Here is a 19,344-nt window from a genome sequence, read left to right on the forward strand (position 1 = left end):
GGGATGGCGTGTGCCGCCCGCACGGCCCCGCACCGCCCTGTGCGGATGTGCGCGATCCCTGCGCGCTCGGGATGCGCCAGGCTCCCGGGCTTGCATCCCATCAGAGCGCCCCAGGGGAGGGGGGCTGTGTTCTTGGCGGTAAATCATCCTTCTCGCCGGTAATAAATCACCCTTGCCCAGCCTTTCTCACGCACTTCCCTTGCCCCAGTCCCCTGGCACCCGTTTGATCGGCAGATTTTAGAGCTGTCTCTCGCCGCCCCAGCTCGCCGGCGCAGGCTGCAGCTTCAGGATGGACCCGCTCTTCCCTGCCCATATTTTTGAAGACCCCGACCTGAGGAAGCTGCTGAACGACTCCTCCATGCTCAACCTGAGCTTTCTGCCCAGCAACTGGTTCAACAACAGCACAGGGGACGGTTTCCTGCCGCTCAGCATCAAGATCACCATCGTGGTCGTCTACTCCATCGTGTGCATCGTGGGGCTGGTGGGCAACTGCTCCGTCATGTATGTGATCGTCAGGTAGGACACGCAGGGAGGCTCCAGGGAAAGCTGGGAACGGGGTAAACCCTCCCTCCCTCAATCCCTGCTGCGGGTAAAGCAGGCAGGCGCTTCCCGGGGGTTGAGAGGTGCTTTAGAGGTAACAAGGTGGCATTTGTTTTATTGTTTTGTTTTTATTTGAGGGTTTTTTTTACCCCCCTTCCTAGGCTGTGATGAAGGTTTCTGCCAGTTTTCAGCTGCCCTCTGGTGCCTCCTAAAGTTTAACCCAGAGAATGGAATGGAGCGAGCAGATCTGCTAAAAAAAAAAAGGGGTGGGTTTTTTTTTTTTTTTTTTTTTTTTTTTTTTTTTTTTTTTTTTTTTTAAGGAGCTGGATGTCCCTGGGGAGGGCAATGTTCTGAGAGCATTCCACTGCTGGGGTGTGCTGGCTCCTTCATGGGACTTCTCCTTCCTGTGCTTGTCCGGCACCCCAGCTGTGTTTGCAGGTGCTGCTCCATCTGGGAGCTGGCTCTTTCCAAAGCTGAACCCTGTTGCAAAGGAAAGAGCCTGCTGGGAAGCTTCCTTTTTACTTTTACAGTGGAAAAAAAAATCACGAATGTGAGTCTTCCAGCCCTTTGGAGCCTGCAGACTTTGATACTTTGCAGAGTTGAGGGAACTTCTCTGTCTTGTGCTGAAGTCAGGAGAGCAGAGGAGACTTTTGCAGAGGGACAGAGCACAGAGAATGCACCACTCCTTCCTCCCTGCACACTTGTTGGCATTTTGAGTGTCCCTGTCCGCTTCTGCTGTGCTTCAAACCCTTCTATTGCTGGGAATCAGAAACCTTGTTTGCCCTGTAAATACAGAATTAGTTTGTGCAGCTCTTGGGGCTGTGGTTATACCAAACTCCAGCATCCCCCTTCTGATCCCTGCACCCTGCATGTTAAAGAGGGAGCTYCCATTTTATCCACATCTTGGAGCAGATTCCTGGTGCAGGTGGAYGCTGCCAGCACAGAAAAGACAGGCTGAATCCTCCAACAGAAGATGMAAGTGTTTAGCAGGTATTTAGACACAGATGAGATTGTCWCGTTCCYGCCAGGAGCCCAACTGCTTCTAAAGCATCTTTCCCCTGAATAAATACAACTGGGCTGGGGGAGATGCTGCAAAATTAGGTCCTTGATATCAGAGCTCGATGAAGGGTGGTTCAATCTCTGCTCCAAGGGCAGAGTGACGTGACTGCTCATCARGCTGCCTGTCTRTGCTCTTTGAGCCGAGGAGTTCATGGCACAGAGAGGGGATCCCATTAGCCCCAGGGAGCCTGCAGATGCAGAGAGGTTTGYACTACACTGGTCCAATGTCTGGAGAGCTCATGCTCCTGCTCAGTGGAGTAGCAATCACTGGAGTAGTTTGTGGGTGTGTGTAAGTGTGTGAGTAGTGAGGCTCTGGGAGCAGGAAGAACTTTGATGATGATGATGATGATGATATGGCTGTATGGGGATTCCAGGCTGTGTGCAGGAGAGGAAGGGTGTCCTTACCCCGTGCATGATCCTCACTGTGTGTGAGGAGAAGTCTGGGCAGAAATCTTGCCCCTGTCTGCAAAGGCCTGGTGGGACGGGCACAGCAGGATCCTGCTGGGATCTGGGCATCACCAGTGACACAAACATCCCAAACTGGTGACCTGGGCACGGGGCACCTGTGCCATGGCTATGTATGAAAAATACTGGCTGCTTCTCCACACCTTTTTGACTTTGATGCCTTCCAGTTGGATAAATGGAACTCAGGAAAAGAAAGTGGGATTTAACACTGAAATTTCCCCTGGAGTTTAATTMTTTTTTGTGTTCCCTCTGGTTTTACAGTTTTTAAGCAATTGAAAACTGAAGACAGGTGTCACCCGCAATCTCCCTCAGGCTTTTCCATTTCTGTTTCCCTTTATTCAGAAACTCTGATACATATCCATTTATATAAAAAGCCAAYGATAGTTTTGGCTATTTGGGGACTCTTTTTTTAAGATTCACCTCTGATTTTTTAAAAAAAAACTTTGTGAGCCTGGAGAGTCCCCTTGAAAAGCATATGCTGGGGAGTTTATAACTGAGCTAGAGCATGTGTAGAAGCTGCTGGTCCCCATCTGTGTCCCCTGGGAGCTCAGGACTGAGTGGAGATCAACACTAGCCAAGGAAATGACCCTTCTTGARTCGATGATTTCTCGCCCAGGATTCTTCTCTCCTCGCCCTGTCTGTTGAGTTTAGGAGCAGGTACAAGGATGAATTGGACTCAGTATTAAACTCCTGACCCGGGCCACGCACAGATTGCACAAGGAGGATGCTGATGAATTTCTCAAACTCAGCTTTTTCTCCTCGGATTAGAGCTTTGCTGTTTCATGCCTTGAATAGCATCTGGTTTTCAGTAGGTTGGAAGTTGGTTGCTGGTAAGTCAACACAAGGGTTTGGGGCTCTTAGGGATAAATCTCTTCCATTAATGGGAAAAAATGATCAGCAAACCCTCTGTGCTGYCCCTATCACTCTACTCTGGTGCACCCTGAAATGGGATTTCTTCTCTCCATTCTTCAGCAAGGATAACCAAGTTTGACCATATTACACGGCCCACAGGAGAATGGTGTATTACCTTCCAGAAAAAGGCTGGTAGTGTTACAGGCAGTAATTGTTTCCTGTTTTTGAAGGAGTTAAGAAATAAAAAGTCCCTAATACCAGCACTCGAGGAAGTTGGAGGCATCAGGAAATCTCAGGKTTTTTTGTTCCTCTTGAATGAGATCTTTGCARCRCYGAGGGAAAAGTTTTAAAATCTCCCRGTATTTCACGCAAAWGTCCAAATTCAAAGCCTCCTCTAGGTTTTCCCCTGTGTTGTAGAACCCAGCCTACATCTCTATCATGTTTGGAGTGATTTAACATTTGGAATGATTAATTTATAGAGACAGCCATCATGTGACTGTCGATCCCTTCCAGGGCTGAGCAGCACAAATTGGGTGAGATGGAGAAGGGCTCTTGTCAGGAACACGATTTTCCTGGACAGTGAAGGGCCTATTGTGGGGACCTGCCTCGCCTGTGGCTTTGTTCTGCTGCCTCATCGTGGAGCTCCTTGCCAGCAGAGACGATGCCTCCCCTCCCTCCTCCTTCTGTTTGCTCTCTTCTGTGTGTATTCTCTGTTCTGCTTCTTAATGAATGTGAAACCAGGAGCTTGGCAGAGGCTTTGGGAGGAGAGTGGGGGAAAGCAGCCTGTGAGATCCCTCTCAGCTATGGACCAAGCAAGGCTGCTTGCCCAAGGTGTTTGTCTTCAGGAAGGAAAGCAAAGGGGAAGGAGGATGTTTTGTTGCCCAGGTTTTAGGGTGTGACAGAGGCCCCGAATCCCTGCCAGCCCAGGGAAGGGACAGGATGCAATTTCTGGTTCAGGGAGTCTGTGCCATCCCCAGCTCCATCAAGCTCATGTGGTGCTCAGAGTGGGGATCTGCAGGACTCCCTTGATGCCTAAAACAAGGCTCACCTGAAACAGAGGCCAGACAAAGTTAAGAGAATCAAAGCAGACAAATTTAATCCAGGCCTACAGGATTAAATTTGCCTACATTCAGGGCAGRCAAAGCTTCCTCCTGAGGCTACACCCAAAATGGGCCCCGAGCCATGAGATCTTCACCTTTTACAGGTTCTGTCCTATTAACACATGGGGCCTCAATTCCCCAGTGATACTTTCAGGTGATGATATCAGCCACCCCAAACTTGTTTCCCCCCAATTCTCTGCTGTTTCCATATTTTGGGGCTCTGAGGCAGCGAGGTGTCCTTGGATTCAGGCTCAGAGAGGAATTGTTTTGTCTAAAGATGAGAGAACGGTAGTTTTTAGTGCTGTACTAGAGAAGTACAAGAATACAGCCACAAGAAAATWTAGAAACTAATATTCCTAAGGCATCACCCTTCCTCCAGCTCAGACAAAATGCTGGGGATGCTCAGCTCTCTCTATGGAAGAGCAATTTTCAGAGCATTTTAAGCAATGTTTTAGGCAGATTAGGGCTGTCAGGCCCCTCCATTTTCATCTTCTGCCTCCAGGTGAAGCTTTAGGAAGGGGAGCTGCCTGCACTGGGGATGCTGTGCCAGCTGTTGTTCTGCTTGAAAACAGCCTCAGTCCATGAGAACAGGGGTGAGGGCTGCTGGCTGTGATGAGACTGGGAAAATGGAGTTGATTGTGACATTTCAGAGATGCTGATTTCTTAACAGAAAGCTTTCTAAGGGAAAAGCCTGGACCAGATGAGTCTCAGAGATGAAATGAATTGGGGACCCAGCGGACACGAGTGGGGCCATTTGAGACCTTTGCTGTCTCCAGATCTGCCTCTTCGTTTTTCCTTGAAAAACAAAATAAATACACACAAATTATTGCAGTTCATAGAGGAATGAAACCCACACCAAGGGCTCTTGGCCCTGGAGAGTGAGTGGAGCTRGGGTGAGGTGAGCAGGAGGGGATCCTGCTGTGATAGTGGCTGCAAAGGACAGCTCTGCAGCTYTCTGATTTCTGGGTCCCCCATGAGCCCAGATGAGCTGGGCTCAGCCACATGACTCATAGTAGCCATGCCTGGCCCTGCTAACACAGATTCTGCAGCTCCAGTGCATGCAGGAGGGCTCTTTGTTCTGCCTGGCTGTGGTGAGATGGGTGAAAGGGAGTTGCCCATGTGCAGCTGTAATTCTGTGATATTTAACATGGGACTTCCCAGTATTTTTCAGAGACTGGGYAATTCCCAGGTGCATTTTGGACATGAGCAACCCAGCAGAGGCAGATCTGGCCCATGAGCAGGGGTAAGAGCATCCTGCTGCAGGGTGGGTGCTGATGAATGCCCTCCTGAGAGCACGGCACCATTCCTGGTGGCCAAACATCTGCTCAGGGGTATGGGAACATCCCTGCGAGCCCCTGGGTGAGCCCCTGAAGCCTTTGCAGCAGCAGGCACGGAGTCTCCTCCTTTGGCATGGCAGCTCCATCCCCACCGGTCCCCAGGGAGCACCTGCAGGGCAGGGAGGGGCTGGTTCTGCACAGCTGCWCCCCAGACACAGAGGGGAGACTTCAAGGACAAGAAAATCATCTGTCCCAAGGTGTGTGCTCATCCTGGCTGGCTGCAGATTCCTAAACTCAGCCCTGCTAGTCAGTGCCTGTCTTGCTGGGTAATTTACAGGCTTTTAGGTGCTGTGCTGGTGGCTGCTTTTGCTGTAGTGTCTGGCCTCAGAGTCCAGACTAATTTAAATTTGTCCTTCTCAAATTCCACGGGTTTTTGTTTTTTTCCAGGGCTTGATGAACCACTAGGAATAAATCATTTTGAAGTTGTCAGAAGTTTCAGGCTGAGGGGGCTCTGGAATGGGGATCAGAGCAGCAGCGATGCAGAGAGCGCAGTGTGGGGACACAAATCATGACAGAACGTGCCAGATYAAAGATCAGCTTCACACCACCTGGGGGCTGGGAGCAGGCTGGTAGAAGAGCTGGGAGAGAACTGGGGCTGGTTTCCACCCTCACAGGGTGGGAGCAGCTCAGTAAAAATCCTCCCYGAGCCTTTTCTGCTCTGTTTTGCCTCCTGGTGCGTGTCCAGGGACCGGGGCAAAGGCTGTGACTGCTGCCGGGGTGTGAGGGGGGATGGAGAAGCTGCTCAAGGTGAGCAACACTGTCTGCATCCTAATTAGCTGGAGTTACACATGTCAAAGTCAAGAGGCTCCTGAGGCAGAGAGCTCCTGGAAATAAAGCCCATGGTTCTGCAGGGCTGCAGGCTTTGCTCTGGTCCCTCTGCCCCTGGTTCTGCAGCCAGCTGGTCCTTAGCTCCAGCCCCTGCCCTGCAGCCTTGCTGTGGCTGGGWGGAAAAAAAGGAAAAAATGCAAAAACAGCAGGTCTGAACAGGGGCAGAACCTGTTCTTGTGAGGAACAGGACCTCAAAGCCCAGTGGGTTTGTCTGCCTTCCTACCCTCAATCTCCTACTCTCAATCTCCTACCCTTGATGTCCAACCCTTAATTTCCTCTCCCAGACTGCGTGTTCCCCTTACCAGAGGGTCCCCTTGCCAAAAATGAGGGGGAAGGGAAGTGCTGAGCTGATATCCAGGTGTTTTTCTTCTCAGGCTTCAGCATCCGAGAGAACAGGAGAGCAGAGCAAAGCAATTACTGTTGTGACAAAGGGGGAGCAGGATGGAGAGCTGAGAACCACCCTGTGGGAGATGCTCCATTAGGAAATTACCTCCTAGGTGCAAGAAAGTGGCTCAGCAAGGAGCTAATGTCCTCTGTGGAATCCACAGGTTTATCCTCKGCAGAGCTGTGTCATGGGGGAGGAAACTGAGGTGTCTCCTAAAGCCTGAGAGTTTAATTTTTTGTGTAGATTAAAGAAAAGAACACTCTTGGTTCTGGAGGAAAAGAAACAGAGGTTAATCCACAGAGAAGTGATTGACTGATTGATTTTTGTGTGTGCTGAACATTCTGGAAATGTTTGGGAACATTGGTTGGTTGGGACARTGGCTGTTGGCTCTCAGCATGTAGAGAAAGTGGTTTAGAAGTAATTAATTGGGTGTAAATTAATTTATCTGCCTTTTAGGAGTGCAAAATCAGCTTTAAACTCTACTGGAAGATGGTTTGAAGGAAATTGTATGACAGTCCTGTGTTGGAATGAGGAAAGGTGGCTCTGCCATTGCCTCAAGGAGGCTTTTGCCAGCAGTCTTAGGTGACTGAATAATTTCCTAAAGCCTGAGCCGACAATGCTTATTTTTGTGAGAGCTAATAAAACAGGGATTTCACTTTTTCATTTTAATCCCYCTCTGCTGGCCCAGATCTGCTCCCAGACCCACCTCATTTCCTTGTACTTTGACACTTTTGTGCCAGATGTAAGTAAGAATTCAAACAAGAAAGGAAAACCTGCCCACCCTGAGATGCTCCTCAGCGTTCAGGGCAGTGGAGCCTGTTGTAATTCTCCTTAGGAAATCCCAAAGCTTAAAGCCCTGGCAGCTGCCTGGTTGTGTTGGATTTGCAAAGTGCTTTTGGTCATTTATCCCTTCACAACAGGAAAGGCACTGGTATTTTCCTTCTACTACTTTTGGTTATGTAGTTTATCTGGGCTGGCTTTCTAAGAACCTCTGATTGATTTTTGTGTTGGGAAAAGCCTCACTCAGGCTTGTGTAGGGATCTCAAAGCATTTCCGACACTGTTTCCATCTGTGCTCACCTCCAAAAGCTTTCCTTGGCTTTCAGGGTCAAATGTGGGATCATTTTGCCTTGCTTTCTGAAGCTGCTTTCAGACTTCTGACACAGGCCCAGCTTACAGCTCCAAGGCAAGTAAAAAAGTAGACTTTATAGTGTGGATTGTGGCTCTCCTATCTGCTTCTCTTGCAAACCTGGCCACGTCACCATGTGTCCCAGCAGGGATCAGAATGTGCCAGTGATAATGTTCTGCCAAGTATTCAAATCATTTATCAAGAGCTGAAGAAGCTCAGACCCTCAGGGGAGGGCACAGCACTGAGAAGGGCAGCTGTGGGTTTGCTGTTCTGAATAAAATTGGCAAAAAGAGCTTTTTAGGTCATATCAGACCCTGTAATATTCTAACACATATCTGAAAATAGGGCAGCAGTTTACGGGTAAAAGTGTTACCCTCAAATGAACTTTCACTCTGTTAATAACATCATTGTCTGCCATCTTTGGCCACGTCTCTGCTAAAGCCATTAGTAGAATAAATGATGGATGAGCTGTAGTTTTTAAAATTATACCTATTTAAGCTCTTATTCTGCCCATGAGAGGAATATCGTGGAGCTGAAATGTTAGAGTCAGTGACAGAGCCCCTGTCGAGCTTCCATTTCTGCAGACTCTGCACGTCCCCCTGGATAGGTGATCACAGCTGGCTCTGCATCATTTCCCAAGTGTGAAAAGAAGATGATTGCTGTTAGAGCAAGGTGACTCTTTGGGCAGTCAGTTCGTGTGGTAAAAGTGATATTGAAATGACAAAAAATCTTTGAAGTAGAGTTTGACTTGTAACTTCACCCCTTTCTTTAGAAAGATCCATTGTGKTATTTTGATTTCTACCTAATTCCTCAACAGATTTTGGCTGGCCAGGGCTGGCCATGTTCCCCATTCTGATCTGACAGCTCACATTAGCCACGGTCTCTGGCTGTGAGCCCATATCAAATGGCTGATCAATGGCTTACCCCTGCACATTTCAAATCAGCTCACTGGCTAAAGCTCTCACCAATACTTATAATAAAGAAGCCACAGGTGGTGAAATCCTAAGTTTACCTTATTGAAGTAACTTTTCAAGAAACATTCTCTGAGTTGACAGCCTCAGGGTTTTGTGGCTCTCACTGGAAGTCTGAGGGAATGATTTTCCTGCCCATGGAGCTGATTGTGGAGGGACCATCTGTGGTGCTACAGGAGGCTCAGCTGTGTGTTGCTAAACCTGTGGGAGGTCAAAAGGTGAGGGTGGCCAATCTCATTAAGAAATAGAGAATATGCTTCCAATAGCAGCAGAATCTGCTTCGGTAGAGTTCAGTGTCTGACCCATCATGGTCAGGTGGATCTCTAACCATTGCTCCTTCCTGCATTTCAGATTCACCAAGATGAAGACAGCCACCAACATTTACATCTTTAACCTCGCTCTGGCTGACACCCTSTGCCTGATGACCTTGCCCTTCCAGGGAACAGACACATTCCTGGGCTTCTGGCCCTTCGGCAACGTCCTGTGCAAGATCGCCATCTCCATCGACTACTACAACATGTTCACCAGCACCTTCACGCTGACCATGATGAGCGTGGACCGCTACATCGCCATCTGCCACCCCATCAAAGCCCTGGACATCCGCACGCCCCACAAGGCCAAGGTGGTCAATGTTTGCATCTGGGCACTGGCTTCTCTCTTCGGCATCCCGGCCATGGTGATGGGATCTGCGGAGAACGAGAACAACGGTCAGTAAATGAAAACAACGGTCAGTAAAACTGCATCCAGCAGGAGGGACGTGCTGGTGGGCAGGAGAGGCCAGGGAGCCAAGGGAGGGAAGTGCCAGTTTCATCAGTGGGGGGTGGTGTCTGCTGTAAAATCATCTTAATTCTTCCCTTTCTGTCCCTGCCTCTCTGTATCACTGCTACTGCTTTTGTTGTATTGAACATAGAATTAGAATTTCTCGTATTAAACGTAGAATTAGTATTTTCTAGTGTTAAACACAGAATTAGTATTTTCTAGTATCAAACACAGAATTGTTACGTGAGGAATTGAACATAGAATTGTATCTTAGGTTGGAAAAGGCCTCTAAGACCATCAAGTCTAACCATTAACCTAACTGACCTAAACTAATCTGAATGTGCCGATGCTTTTCTTCAATCCGCATTTGCTGATCTCCCTTTCCATTTTATTTCCTCACTCCTGCAGAGATCGATTGCCTGATTAAGCTCCCTTCCCCTGTGGACTACTGGGACCCGGTGTTTGGCATCTGCGTCTTTCTCTTCTCCTTCATGATCCCCGTGCTGATCATCACCATTTGCTACAGCCTCATGATCAGGCGGCTCAAGAACGTGCGCGTGCTCTCGGGCTCCAAGGAGAAGGACCGCAACCTGCGGCGCATCACCCGCATGGTGCTGGTGGTGGTGGCAGTCTTCATCGTCTGCTGGACTCCCATCCAGATTTTCGTGCTGGTGCAGTGCTTGGGCGCCAAGGCGGAGAGCGAGCTGGAGCTGGCCATCTCCTGCTTCTGCACCGCGCTGGGCTAYGCCAACAGCAGCCTGAACCCCGTGCTCTACGCCTTCCTGGATGAGAACTTCAAGGCGTGCTTCAAGAAGTTCTGCTTCCCCAGCGCCTTCAGGACGGAGCTCCAGATGTCCAACAGGATGTGCAGCATCGCCAAGGATGTGGCCTACGCCTGCAAGAACTCGGAGGGGACTAACAATCCGGCATGACTAGGCATGGAAATCCCCATGGCGGCTGTCGCCCAGCAGAGTCCGACCACCCCCACGTCAGAACTGACTCAGATAACGGCCCTTTAGCAGGACCTCGGAACTGAGAGGTGAGAAACCGACCAAACAATTTCGGGGGTTGGGAAAACCGGATTCTGCGGGAGCACGCAAAATCAGCCCAATCTGATGTGWTTTTAATCCCAGTGCATCCTGCACTAAGGAACGTGTTTGAAATCAGCCCGTTGATTCCTGTGAAACATTGTTGAGAGTTTGGGAATCGAGGGTTTAAAATAGGCATCGCTCCTGGGGCTTACCCTTCTGCTGCTGGGAGACGGGCAGGATGTGAACTCTTGCGTTGCTTATTTCCTCCCTGAGTGGRGATGTTAACAGCTCGCGTGGCTCACCAGGCGCTCGTGTGAGGGTTTTGCTCCTGTGCCATCGYGCTGAAATCAGACTTTGCTGCAGCCAAAGCGGGCAGGAGCCATCAGACAAAACCCAAGATCATCTCCAGGATGAGTCATCGTGCAGGGAAGGATGCGGGGAGGGAGAGGAGGGAGCTGACGGGAGGAGAAATTCAAACTGCCTTGGGAGGACAGMGCCAGCTCCTGCAGATGGGATCTGCAGCAAAACCCCCCTCTCAGAGGGGAGCAGAGGGGAGAAGGGACTGTCAGAACTGATGATGTAACTCCAAARAGGAGGAAGAGAAAAGACAGAGGAAATTATCACAGTTCCTCATTTACATGCTGCTATTACTATTTTTTTTTTTAATTTAAACTCTGTATTTCCAGTGTAATACTGGACAGAATGTGTCTGTATATACATGTCTGTAGTGGAACAAGTGCAAATACATGGTAGGATTTCACGTTGCCAAGCATGCCTTGGGCATCTTCCTCAGTGAGAGGAGGAAGGAATGAAGTTGCCTATAGACACGTGAATTTATGTGCAGGGGAAAGCCATTTTGGAGAAGTCAGAATGGCAGCTCTTCCAGAAGACACGGACATTCCTGGTGGGAGGACGCAGCTTAAACCAGTCCCACCCACTCCACATGGGATAAACGGGGCACAAACCATACAAAAAGTGTGGTTCTCTGGTTTGTTTCATTATTTTTTTTAACTGGAAAGAGATCCACGTTGCTGAGAGCATGTGGGAAATGCTGCCCAGGTACCACCCCTCCTGCCAACCACGGACTGATTTTCCTCTCCCAGAGCAGGCCAGAGCTTTGTGGAAAATGAAATGTCCTGTCATTTCAGTCAGTGACAAAAGCTTCCCCAAAGAGTTTCACCACCGAGTGCCCTCCATGCTGGGGAGGGCAGCAGGCTGGGATTCTCCCTGTAGCACAACAGCCCAGTGGGCAATGGTGGCCAGTGGTGCTGATGGGGGAGCAAAGCACCAACCTCCCCCTGGAGATGGGAGGTCAATTCCAACGTGAGAACCAGCAGCATCRTCCAGACTGTACAGATTCCATGTGATTATACTTCTTGTGCCCTGGTCTATGAGATTCTGTATTTTTAATGTATTGATTTGCCAATATTTTAATGCTGTCGTGTTCTTTATATATGCTGTACAAAGGAATCGGATGTTATATTTCTATGTAGARTGTTTCCCTCATGGCTGGGCTTAAAATATAGATGCAATTCCAGCGTAGGACCCAGATCCCTTGTGAGCTGCTCAAGCTGGGAGGATTTTGATGCTGATTATCATTTGATTGGGAATCTGGAYGGATACCAGAGCAAACTTTGCAATTAGCACTTCCCCTGACCGATCTGGAGGGAGGAGGAAATCTGGGCACTTTAAGCACTTTGTAGTGGATGTTAATCCCCAAGCCCTCACCAGGAAATCTCATATAAACCCCAGGCATGTGAAGAACAACTCCTTGAGAGCTGTGCTGCTGGCAARCTGCATCCATGCCTTTGGAAAAATTGGGTTTGGTGGGATGTAATTTGTGGATAAATAACAGCGTTGGGCAGTGAGTGACCTTGGGTCTGCTCAACCCCTCAGCCATGGRATGGTCTGGTGGGGTCTGGGAATGGTTTGGGCTGAAGCTGGGAACTGATTCCTGGGCTGCTCTTACCCTTAGGGASCAGGAGAGCATTCATGAGTGGCTGGCTGAGGCTGAGGCACAGCCACCCTCCCTTTGTCGTCCTTGGCTGGGTTTTTTTTAAATAGATTTATGTGCTCTGAGAAAAAAAAAATACCTGTGTTTGGCATTTTTTTTTATATGGACTTTGTTATAATGACCATGCTGCAACGATCTTACGTAATCAAGTACTCAATAAATGTGTGTTTACCGAGCTTTTGGGTATTTCCATGGCCCTTGCAGTGAATGTGTTTAGGCATTCTGTTCAATGCTCAGTGAAGTTTGTCATAAGAAGAGCAGCAAACACCTGAAAGCAAAACTTTATTGTACTGTGCCTCTGGAGTTACAGGCTCAAGGCTTCAGTGCTGGCTCTGTAATTCCCTTTGGAAGTGGTTGTGTCAGTGTGATTCCTACAACTGCTGCAGTGTAAATGACTATTAGGTGGCTACTTGTGTGCTTTAATAAAGGAAAAATTAAAACTGCTGTGCTTTGGATGATAATCTGAAAGATTTAACTGAGTGGATCGGGAAGTTTCACCTTTGTAGTGAGGTCAGGGAACTTTTGGTGCAYGGGCAACTTTTCCTGTAGTTAACAGAGGAACAGAAGGTGTGAAAATGCTGGGAAATTGGGTCCATGGGGCTTGCAAAGGGCAGCTGTGATGTGTAGGCAGGGCAGCAGGGCAGCTGCCTGCTGTTAGAGGTGAAGCCTGATGAAAGATGAAAACAAACCCTTCCCTCATCCTCTCCCCACAATTCCCTGGAGTTATGGGGTTAAGCATGAGCTGGGAGAACAATAAATTGCAGAACTGCTCTGAAAATAAAGCCAAGGCCATATTCTGTAGGAAAGATGGATCAGCCAGTGAAATGTGCAATAAGGAAAGCACTTTYTCTCTGCACAGAGATCAATATTCCTACCCAAGCAGGTAAATATCAAGAGAGGAGTTTTTATTAGCAGTGGTGATTTTCTTCTTAAAAAAGAAAAAGTTAATTGGTGAGAAAAAAAATGGAAATCTTTATTTTTCTTCTAGTTCAGTTAATTATAAATATCCAGGGTTGAGTTCTTTCAGCAAAACCATAAACTAAAGTGCTTTATTCAGTATTATGGGATTTATTTATGCACTAAGTATTCTCTCTGCTGCTGTTGGCTGAAATCAAGTGCTGGAAAAGGCCGAGGAATGGATGAGCTGGGGACTGAGCTGTCCCCAAGCAGCTTCCTGGCTCTTGGTAAAGCTGGGCAGATCTCTGGCTTTGCAAGAGCCACATTTCCCTTCCTCTCCCCCAGCCAACAACATTCCTCCCTCCATAAATTACAACTTCTAACAGCAGAAATAAAGAGCAGAACTTACACTTTCACTGGGGTTTGGATGGACAACACCCTCAGGCACATTGTGGGGTTCTGGTTGTTCTGTGCAAGGCCAGGAGTTGGACTTTGATCCTGGTGGGTCCCTTCCACTCTGAATATTCCGTGTTTTGTGGGTTTATGCCATGGGAAGAGCTGAGCTGGGGAGCTGCTGGGTTGCAGACTGGGGTTGGTTGGTTTGGGTGAGGATTCAGCTGAAATCCCCCTCCCCAAGCCCACTGCCCACAGGAGCCACAAATCCTTTCCTCTGCTCCAAGTGCCTCTGCCCCCCACAAAACCCAGCAGGTGGGAGAAACCCCAACTGCAGAAACACCAAAGCTGGGTTGGCCCCTTGTGGTAYCCCCTGTTTACAGCTCGAGACTCGCCCTGATGGAGACACTGCCTGATGCTGARCATTTACCACATCTGTTTTGTCAAGATTTTAATGAAAAGCTAATCTGGAAATATATTTTCGTGTGTTTTTTTTTTCTTTTGGGTTTTTTTTTGTGTGTGTTTGTTTGTTTGCTTTTTTGTTTTTGTGATTTGTTTAATTATTTTTTCCTTTTTTTTTCCTCCCTAGGGAGATTTGTTAACTCTTGAAAGAGCTGCCTCTGGGCTCCAGTCTCTCTCCCTGGATACTTTGGGGTATCATTGCTGGGTAGGATAATGTGTGAAAAGAAGGATRCCTCTCACCCTGCAATGCTTTATAGAGAAGGTGGCTGCTCTCTATAGTTAGAGCCTCTTTTTTAAAATGAAAAGGATCTCCAGCAGCAGCTGGTGTGGGTGCAGCCTTTGATATCTGCTCAGAAGACAGACTCAGACTGGCAGCAAAGCTCTGCCAGAGAAACTCCAGCTTGTCTCCCACTCATTTTGCTGTGCTTCCCCTCAGCTATTTCTGTGGATATTCATGCAAAAGCAAATTTCTCCTTTCTTCAATGGGAGAATCTCCTTCGGACACATCCCAGGCTGTGCATTCATGGCTTCAGGCTGTGTTTGCCCTGTGAATCTCTGCAGCAGCAGAGCTGCGTCGCTGTGACTTTGCAGAATCAGTTGGTAATTCACACCCCTGACCTTCACCCCCAGKGCTGTTTGAACCACCAGATCTTACTCCCTGGCCTCCTTTGCTGTRGAGAACCACGGAGATGGGAGAGATGGAGGGCAGGATCCAGCAGCAACTGGAGAGGGAGGGAAAGGAGGAAAAGTTGTTCCATCTCTGTGGTGAGAATTGCTTGTGAGGTGGGGAGGCTGAAAAWCKGAGAGAAGGGAAAAAGGGGACYTKTTGGAGAGAGTCCAGAGGAGGYCACAAAGATTCTCTGAKGGCTGGAGYAGSTCAGATACAGAAACAGGCTGAGAGAGCTGGGGGGGTTCAGCCTGGAGAACAGAAGGCTCTGGGGAGACCTTAGAGCCCCTTCCAGTCCATAAAGGGGCTAAAGAGAACTGGAGAGGGATTTGGGACAAGGGCCTGGAGTGGTAACAGAAGTGCCAAGGTCGCAGCTCCTTTTGCAAGAGGGACTCTTAAGATTTTTTCCAAGCAAAGAGATTACTAATGGAGAGCGTGCTGTCAGTTCAAAGAGCCCCACTGCTCACAAAGTCCCTTTGTTCCTGCTTTCAGCACCCTGAAGCCTGGGTGGAKTGCATGGCAGAATGAAATAATCAATAAATAGAACAACATGGTTCTGTATCTTGGCAACGATGATGCTGGTGAGCCGTAAACTGACTTTGCTCTCTCTCCCTCAGAGAGAGAGATCCCGCCTGGCTGCAGGGAAGGAGCGATGCCAATTTTGTGCTGGGGACAGAGACAGCCCCTTCCCCCAGCTCAGAGTTTCTGCTTCAGCAACCCAAAAACTCCCTAAAGAGTTCCTGGACTATAAACAACACAATAATATCCAGCCCTAGCTGGGATCACCTTCACCCTGCAGGACAACATCTCCCACRTTCACATTCACAGAATCTCACAGTCCTGGAATGGTTTGGGTGGAAGGGACCTCAAAGACCTTCTAGTTCAAACCCCTTGCCATGAGGAGGATCCTTGGGAATTTGGTCATCCTGAACTGCTGGAAGGGTGTCTGRGAGGAAATCAAATCCTGTTCAACCAGCCCACTCTTGCAGCAGAAGGGGTTTTTCCACCAGGATGTGTTATTTATGTTATTTCTGACAGAGGATGTAGCTCTGGTGCTGATGGATCCTCCTGCAGTGGTCAGGGAGAGCATCTCTGCTTCCCTCCCCTCTGGGCCTGAAGCCAGGCAGGAAGGGCTGGAGCCTGGAGCAGCAGCACTGCCAAACAGCACATTTTCAGTGTAGTGAAATGAAGAACGATTCTTCAGGAAATCAAGCGGGAAAATTGATTTTTTCCAAGAAAACCATGGAAAGAATCATCATCCTCCTGTAGCTTGGTTTTGGCTGAATTAGATCACCCTTTTCATGGCCACAGAGAGGAGCCCAGGCAGAGCCTGAGCTGGCTCTGTCCATTCAATAAACATCAGTTTCTCTGTGTGTTTCCAGCCTGGCATGTGCAGCGAATGCTCCAAGAAAAGCTCATGCMGTGCTGATTTCATTCAGTAAGGAGGAATAAAAACAGAAGCTCTGTAGTCAACATGAAATTAAGATTAATGGCTTTTCAGCTTGATTTCCTCTGTGTGAAACAARCCCCGTATTGTGATTTGGCTATTTCATGTTTGCTCGGTGTTAGGCATTAATAGCAGCTTCTCCACATGCACAGGTCATTTGCTCACATATTTTGGAGTTTCCCTCGTCTCAGCCTTGCACTGCTCTTGCTTGGCTTAACCACAGAGGAAATCATAGAATCACAGAATGGKTTRSKCTGGAAGGGACCTTAAATGTCATCTGTCCAAACTTCATGCCATTAAAATTTCTGGAGATGATCACCTGCCTCCAGGAACTCAGCATAAAGGGGCAGAAAAAGAGCCCAGCCCCTGGTGCTGGTGTTTACCCTTCTCCCTGCATTCCTCTGGGGGCTGGGAGTGGCAATGGAAGGCTGACCAGGGCTCTTCTGCACTGCRGTTTAATTTGCATGTTCTTGGCTGGAAAAAAAATTCTTCCTCTTCTGGTGAGTGCCAGGGATGCCACTGAGCCCCTCTGCCTGGGGCTSTCCACCAGGATTATGCAGGATGAGCTCAAGACTGGGCTGGATGGGGCTCTGAGTATCCTGGTTAGTGGAAGATGGCCCTGTCCATGGCAGGGGGATKAAGCTGGATGATCTTTAAGGTSCMTTCCAACCCAAACCATTCTATAATTCTGTGATTCTACAAGCTGCTGGCTCTGACCTGCCCCATCCATCATGAATCAGTGGCCATCAGCTTCTCAYCCAAGCTCCTGGTCAGTCTGGGCGTGCCCATGGCATGGAGGATCCCGCTGAGTCCATCACATRGATAAGGGAAATTTAATTACAGCCCTAAGATTTCCATCAATGCTGAGCAGCAGCAGGCTGGGTCTCAGRGGAGATTTTTCATTGCGTTGAAATCTGACTTTATTAATTACCAGTCTCTGATCTCATTTGAGGGGTAAGTTTATGAAACGGAATCCTTATTTCTCTGATTTCTTTATTCAGCTAGTTTGTTGAGTCTTGTCCAGGGGATGGTTTGAACCTTAGGAACTCCCAAGGTATCTTCCACTTCTGGCATGAGCTGTGCAGGGGAAGCGTCAGAGCAAGGGGAGATGATGGAGATGTGCAGCAGTCCTGGTGAAAGAGAGAAAGGAAACACTGAAAATGGGGACAGCTGYCTGCTGTCAAAGGTTTTACTCGCAAAATATAGCTCATTTTACCCTCAAAGGAAGCTCCCCTTTTTCACATGGGATGTTGGTGGCAGCCCCCAGAGCCCCCAGCCAGGGAACGCTGTGGTGGGGGGTTTTAGCAGAGTGACCACCAGGCTGTTCATTCCCTCATGGGGAAAGCTTCCCATCCTCTGTTTATCCAGGAAGCACCAGACTTGGCTGTAGGCACTTAGGAGAGTGCCTGGTATTTATCTAAACATCAAATTAATTTTTTTTAGAAGAGAAAATAGCCACTGAACAGCCCTTGAAGCTYGGGCTAGTGTCTAATTCCACTCCAAGAGCTTTGTTAGATAATTGCAATACTTTTGTGAGAACAAATAGAACAGTTGAGGCTTGTAATTAAAARCCATTCAGGCAGTTTTTGATCCTGCCCTCTGCATCTTCACTTACCAAACACAAATGTCAACAAGAACTGATGGCAATATTTGCTGTCACAATTCTTGGCCTTTTCCTTAAAATTAATTCCTCTTCCTCTCTTCCAGTCAAAAGGAGGAGGAGGGAGGGGAATGTGGCAATGTGGCTTTTCAGTAGGTTTTCCTTTGGAAAGATTTTTTTTTTGGAGGATGCCTGATACCATAGAATCATAGATTTATTATGTTTAGAGAAGCTCAATGAGTCTAAGAATCAAATCAGCCACACCACCACATTCACCAGATAAGTCAGGCTGTACAGAAAAGGGACAAATTCTCTATCTTGGATTGATTTTAACAGCACCCTCTAGAGACCCTTCTGCTTCACATCTTCTGTAGTCCGAGTTTTTGCCAATCCATATTTCATTTTTATATTCATATCTTTCTCCCATAAAGATGMTTCTGAGAGCCAGGCCTTCACCTCTCAGTGGGGTATTATTTCTTTTCTCACCCAAAAATCGTGACCAGCCTTAGGGAGGAAGTCTGAGATTGCCTAAAACCCRGGGGATTAGAGCTTCCCGGGAGAGCAAGCTGCAGCGCAGCCCGGATGAGGACAATTGATCCGAACAGCCAATATTGCCGCACCACAATGACTTCAAAAGCAACAATCGCTTCCGATCCCTTAGCTCAGATGGCTGCGATGAAAGCCTGCAGCGGGAATAYGAGCTCCCGAATTCGTGTTCTGGGCTGGGAAATGACTCGCTCCCCCTCTCCCAGGGGTGATGGAGCAGAATCCTCCAGGGCTGTGTGTCCTGCTGGCTGTGACAGAAGCAGGAAGGCGATTCCTACCCGGAGCAGGAACCTGCTGCTGCTGCTTTGGGCAGGACCAGCGGAAAGCCTTCAGCTCCTGCCGTGTCCGGGGAGCTGCGGGCTCCCTGGTGGGAGGCTTTGCACCCATCAACACATCCTAGACCGTCCCAGAAGGAAATTTCCCCGGCTTTGAGGCTGAGCCGACTTCCTTGCTCAGTGCATGGCTGGCTGGGAAAGGGTTAGATGGGAAAAGGCCCCGTGGGTCCCTAGTTCAGCCTCCTGCCACCCTGCAGATCCCAGACGGGCTGTTTGGTTTAGCTCTTTTTTTTTATGTGTTTTTTAAAATTTTTTAAAATCTTTTTTTTCAGTGAATCGTTAATGGGGTTTATTTCCCACTTCCAGTCTTCCTGATGCAGCTGATGCGGGCTGATGTGACAAGCCAGCCCCAGCAATGGGAGGAAATCCAAAGGAATGATCTGGCGTGTGGGGTTTCCCTGGCRGAATCTTGTGCTGGGAGCGGGCAAGCGTCTCCCTGGAGGTGTTTTCTGCTTTCCCAGGAGGAGCCGGAGCAGCCTGGCCTCGGATGCTGCGCTYTGCGGCTCTGCCAAGGCAGGAGCGGGGTAC

General features: G+C 48.6%; 1 protein-coding gene across 1 annotated transcript; it reads left to right on the forward strand.

The window, feature by feature from the left end:
- The first annotated feature begins 276 nt into the window (after nt 1-276).
- On the forward strand, nt 277-12,460 carry OPRL1 (opioid related nociceptin receptor 1). The gene is made up of 3 exons (XM_057366097.1): nt 277-516; nt 9,017-9,372; nt 9,833-12,460. The coding sequence occupies exons 1-3, from the start codon at nt 290-292 to the stop codon at nt 10,354-10,356; spliced, it is 1,107 nt and encodes a 368-aa protein (XP_057222080.1). The 5' UTR covers nt 277-289; the 3' UTR covers nt 10,357-12,460.
- Nucleotides 12,461-19,344: the final 6,884 nt, after the last annotated feature.

The sequence above is a fragment of the Malurus melanocephalus genome, unplaced genomic scaffold, assembly GCF_030028575.1.
Source record: "Malurus melanocephalus ecotype Western Australia unplaced genomic scaffold, MMel_1.1 scaffold_59, whole genome shotgun sequence".
NCBI classification, from domain to species: Eukaryota; Metazoa; Chordata; class Aves; order Passeriformes; family Maluridae; genus Malurus; species Malurus melanocephalus.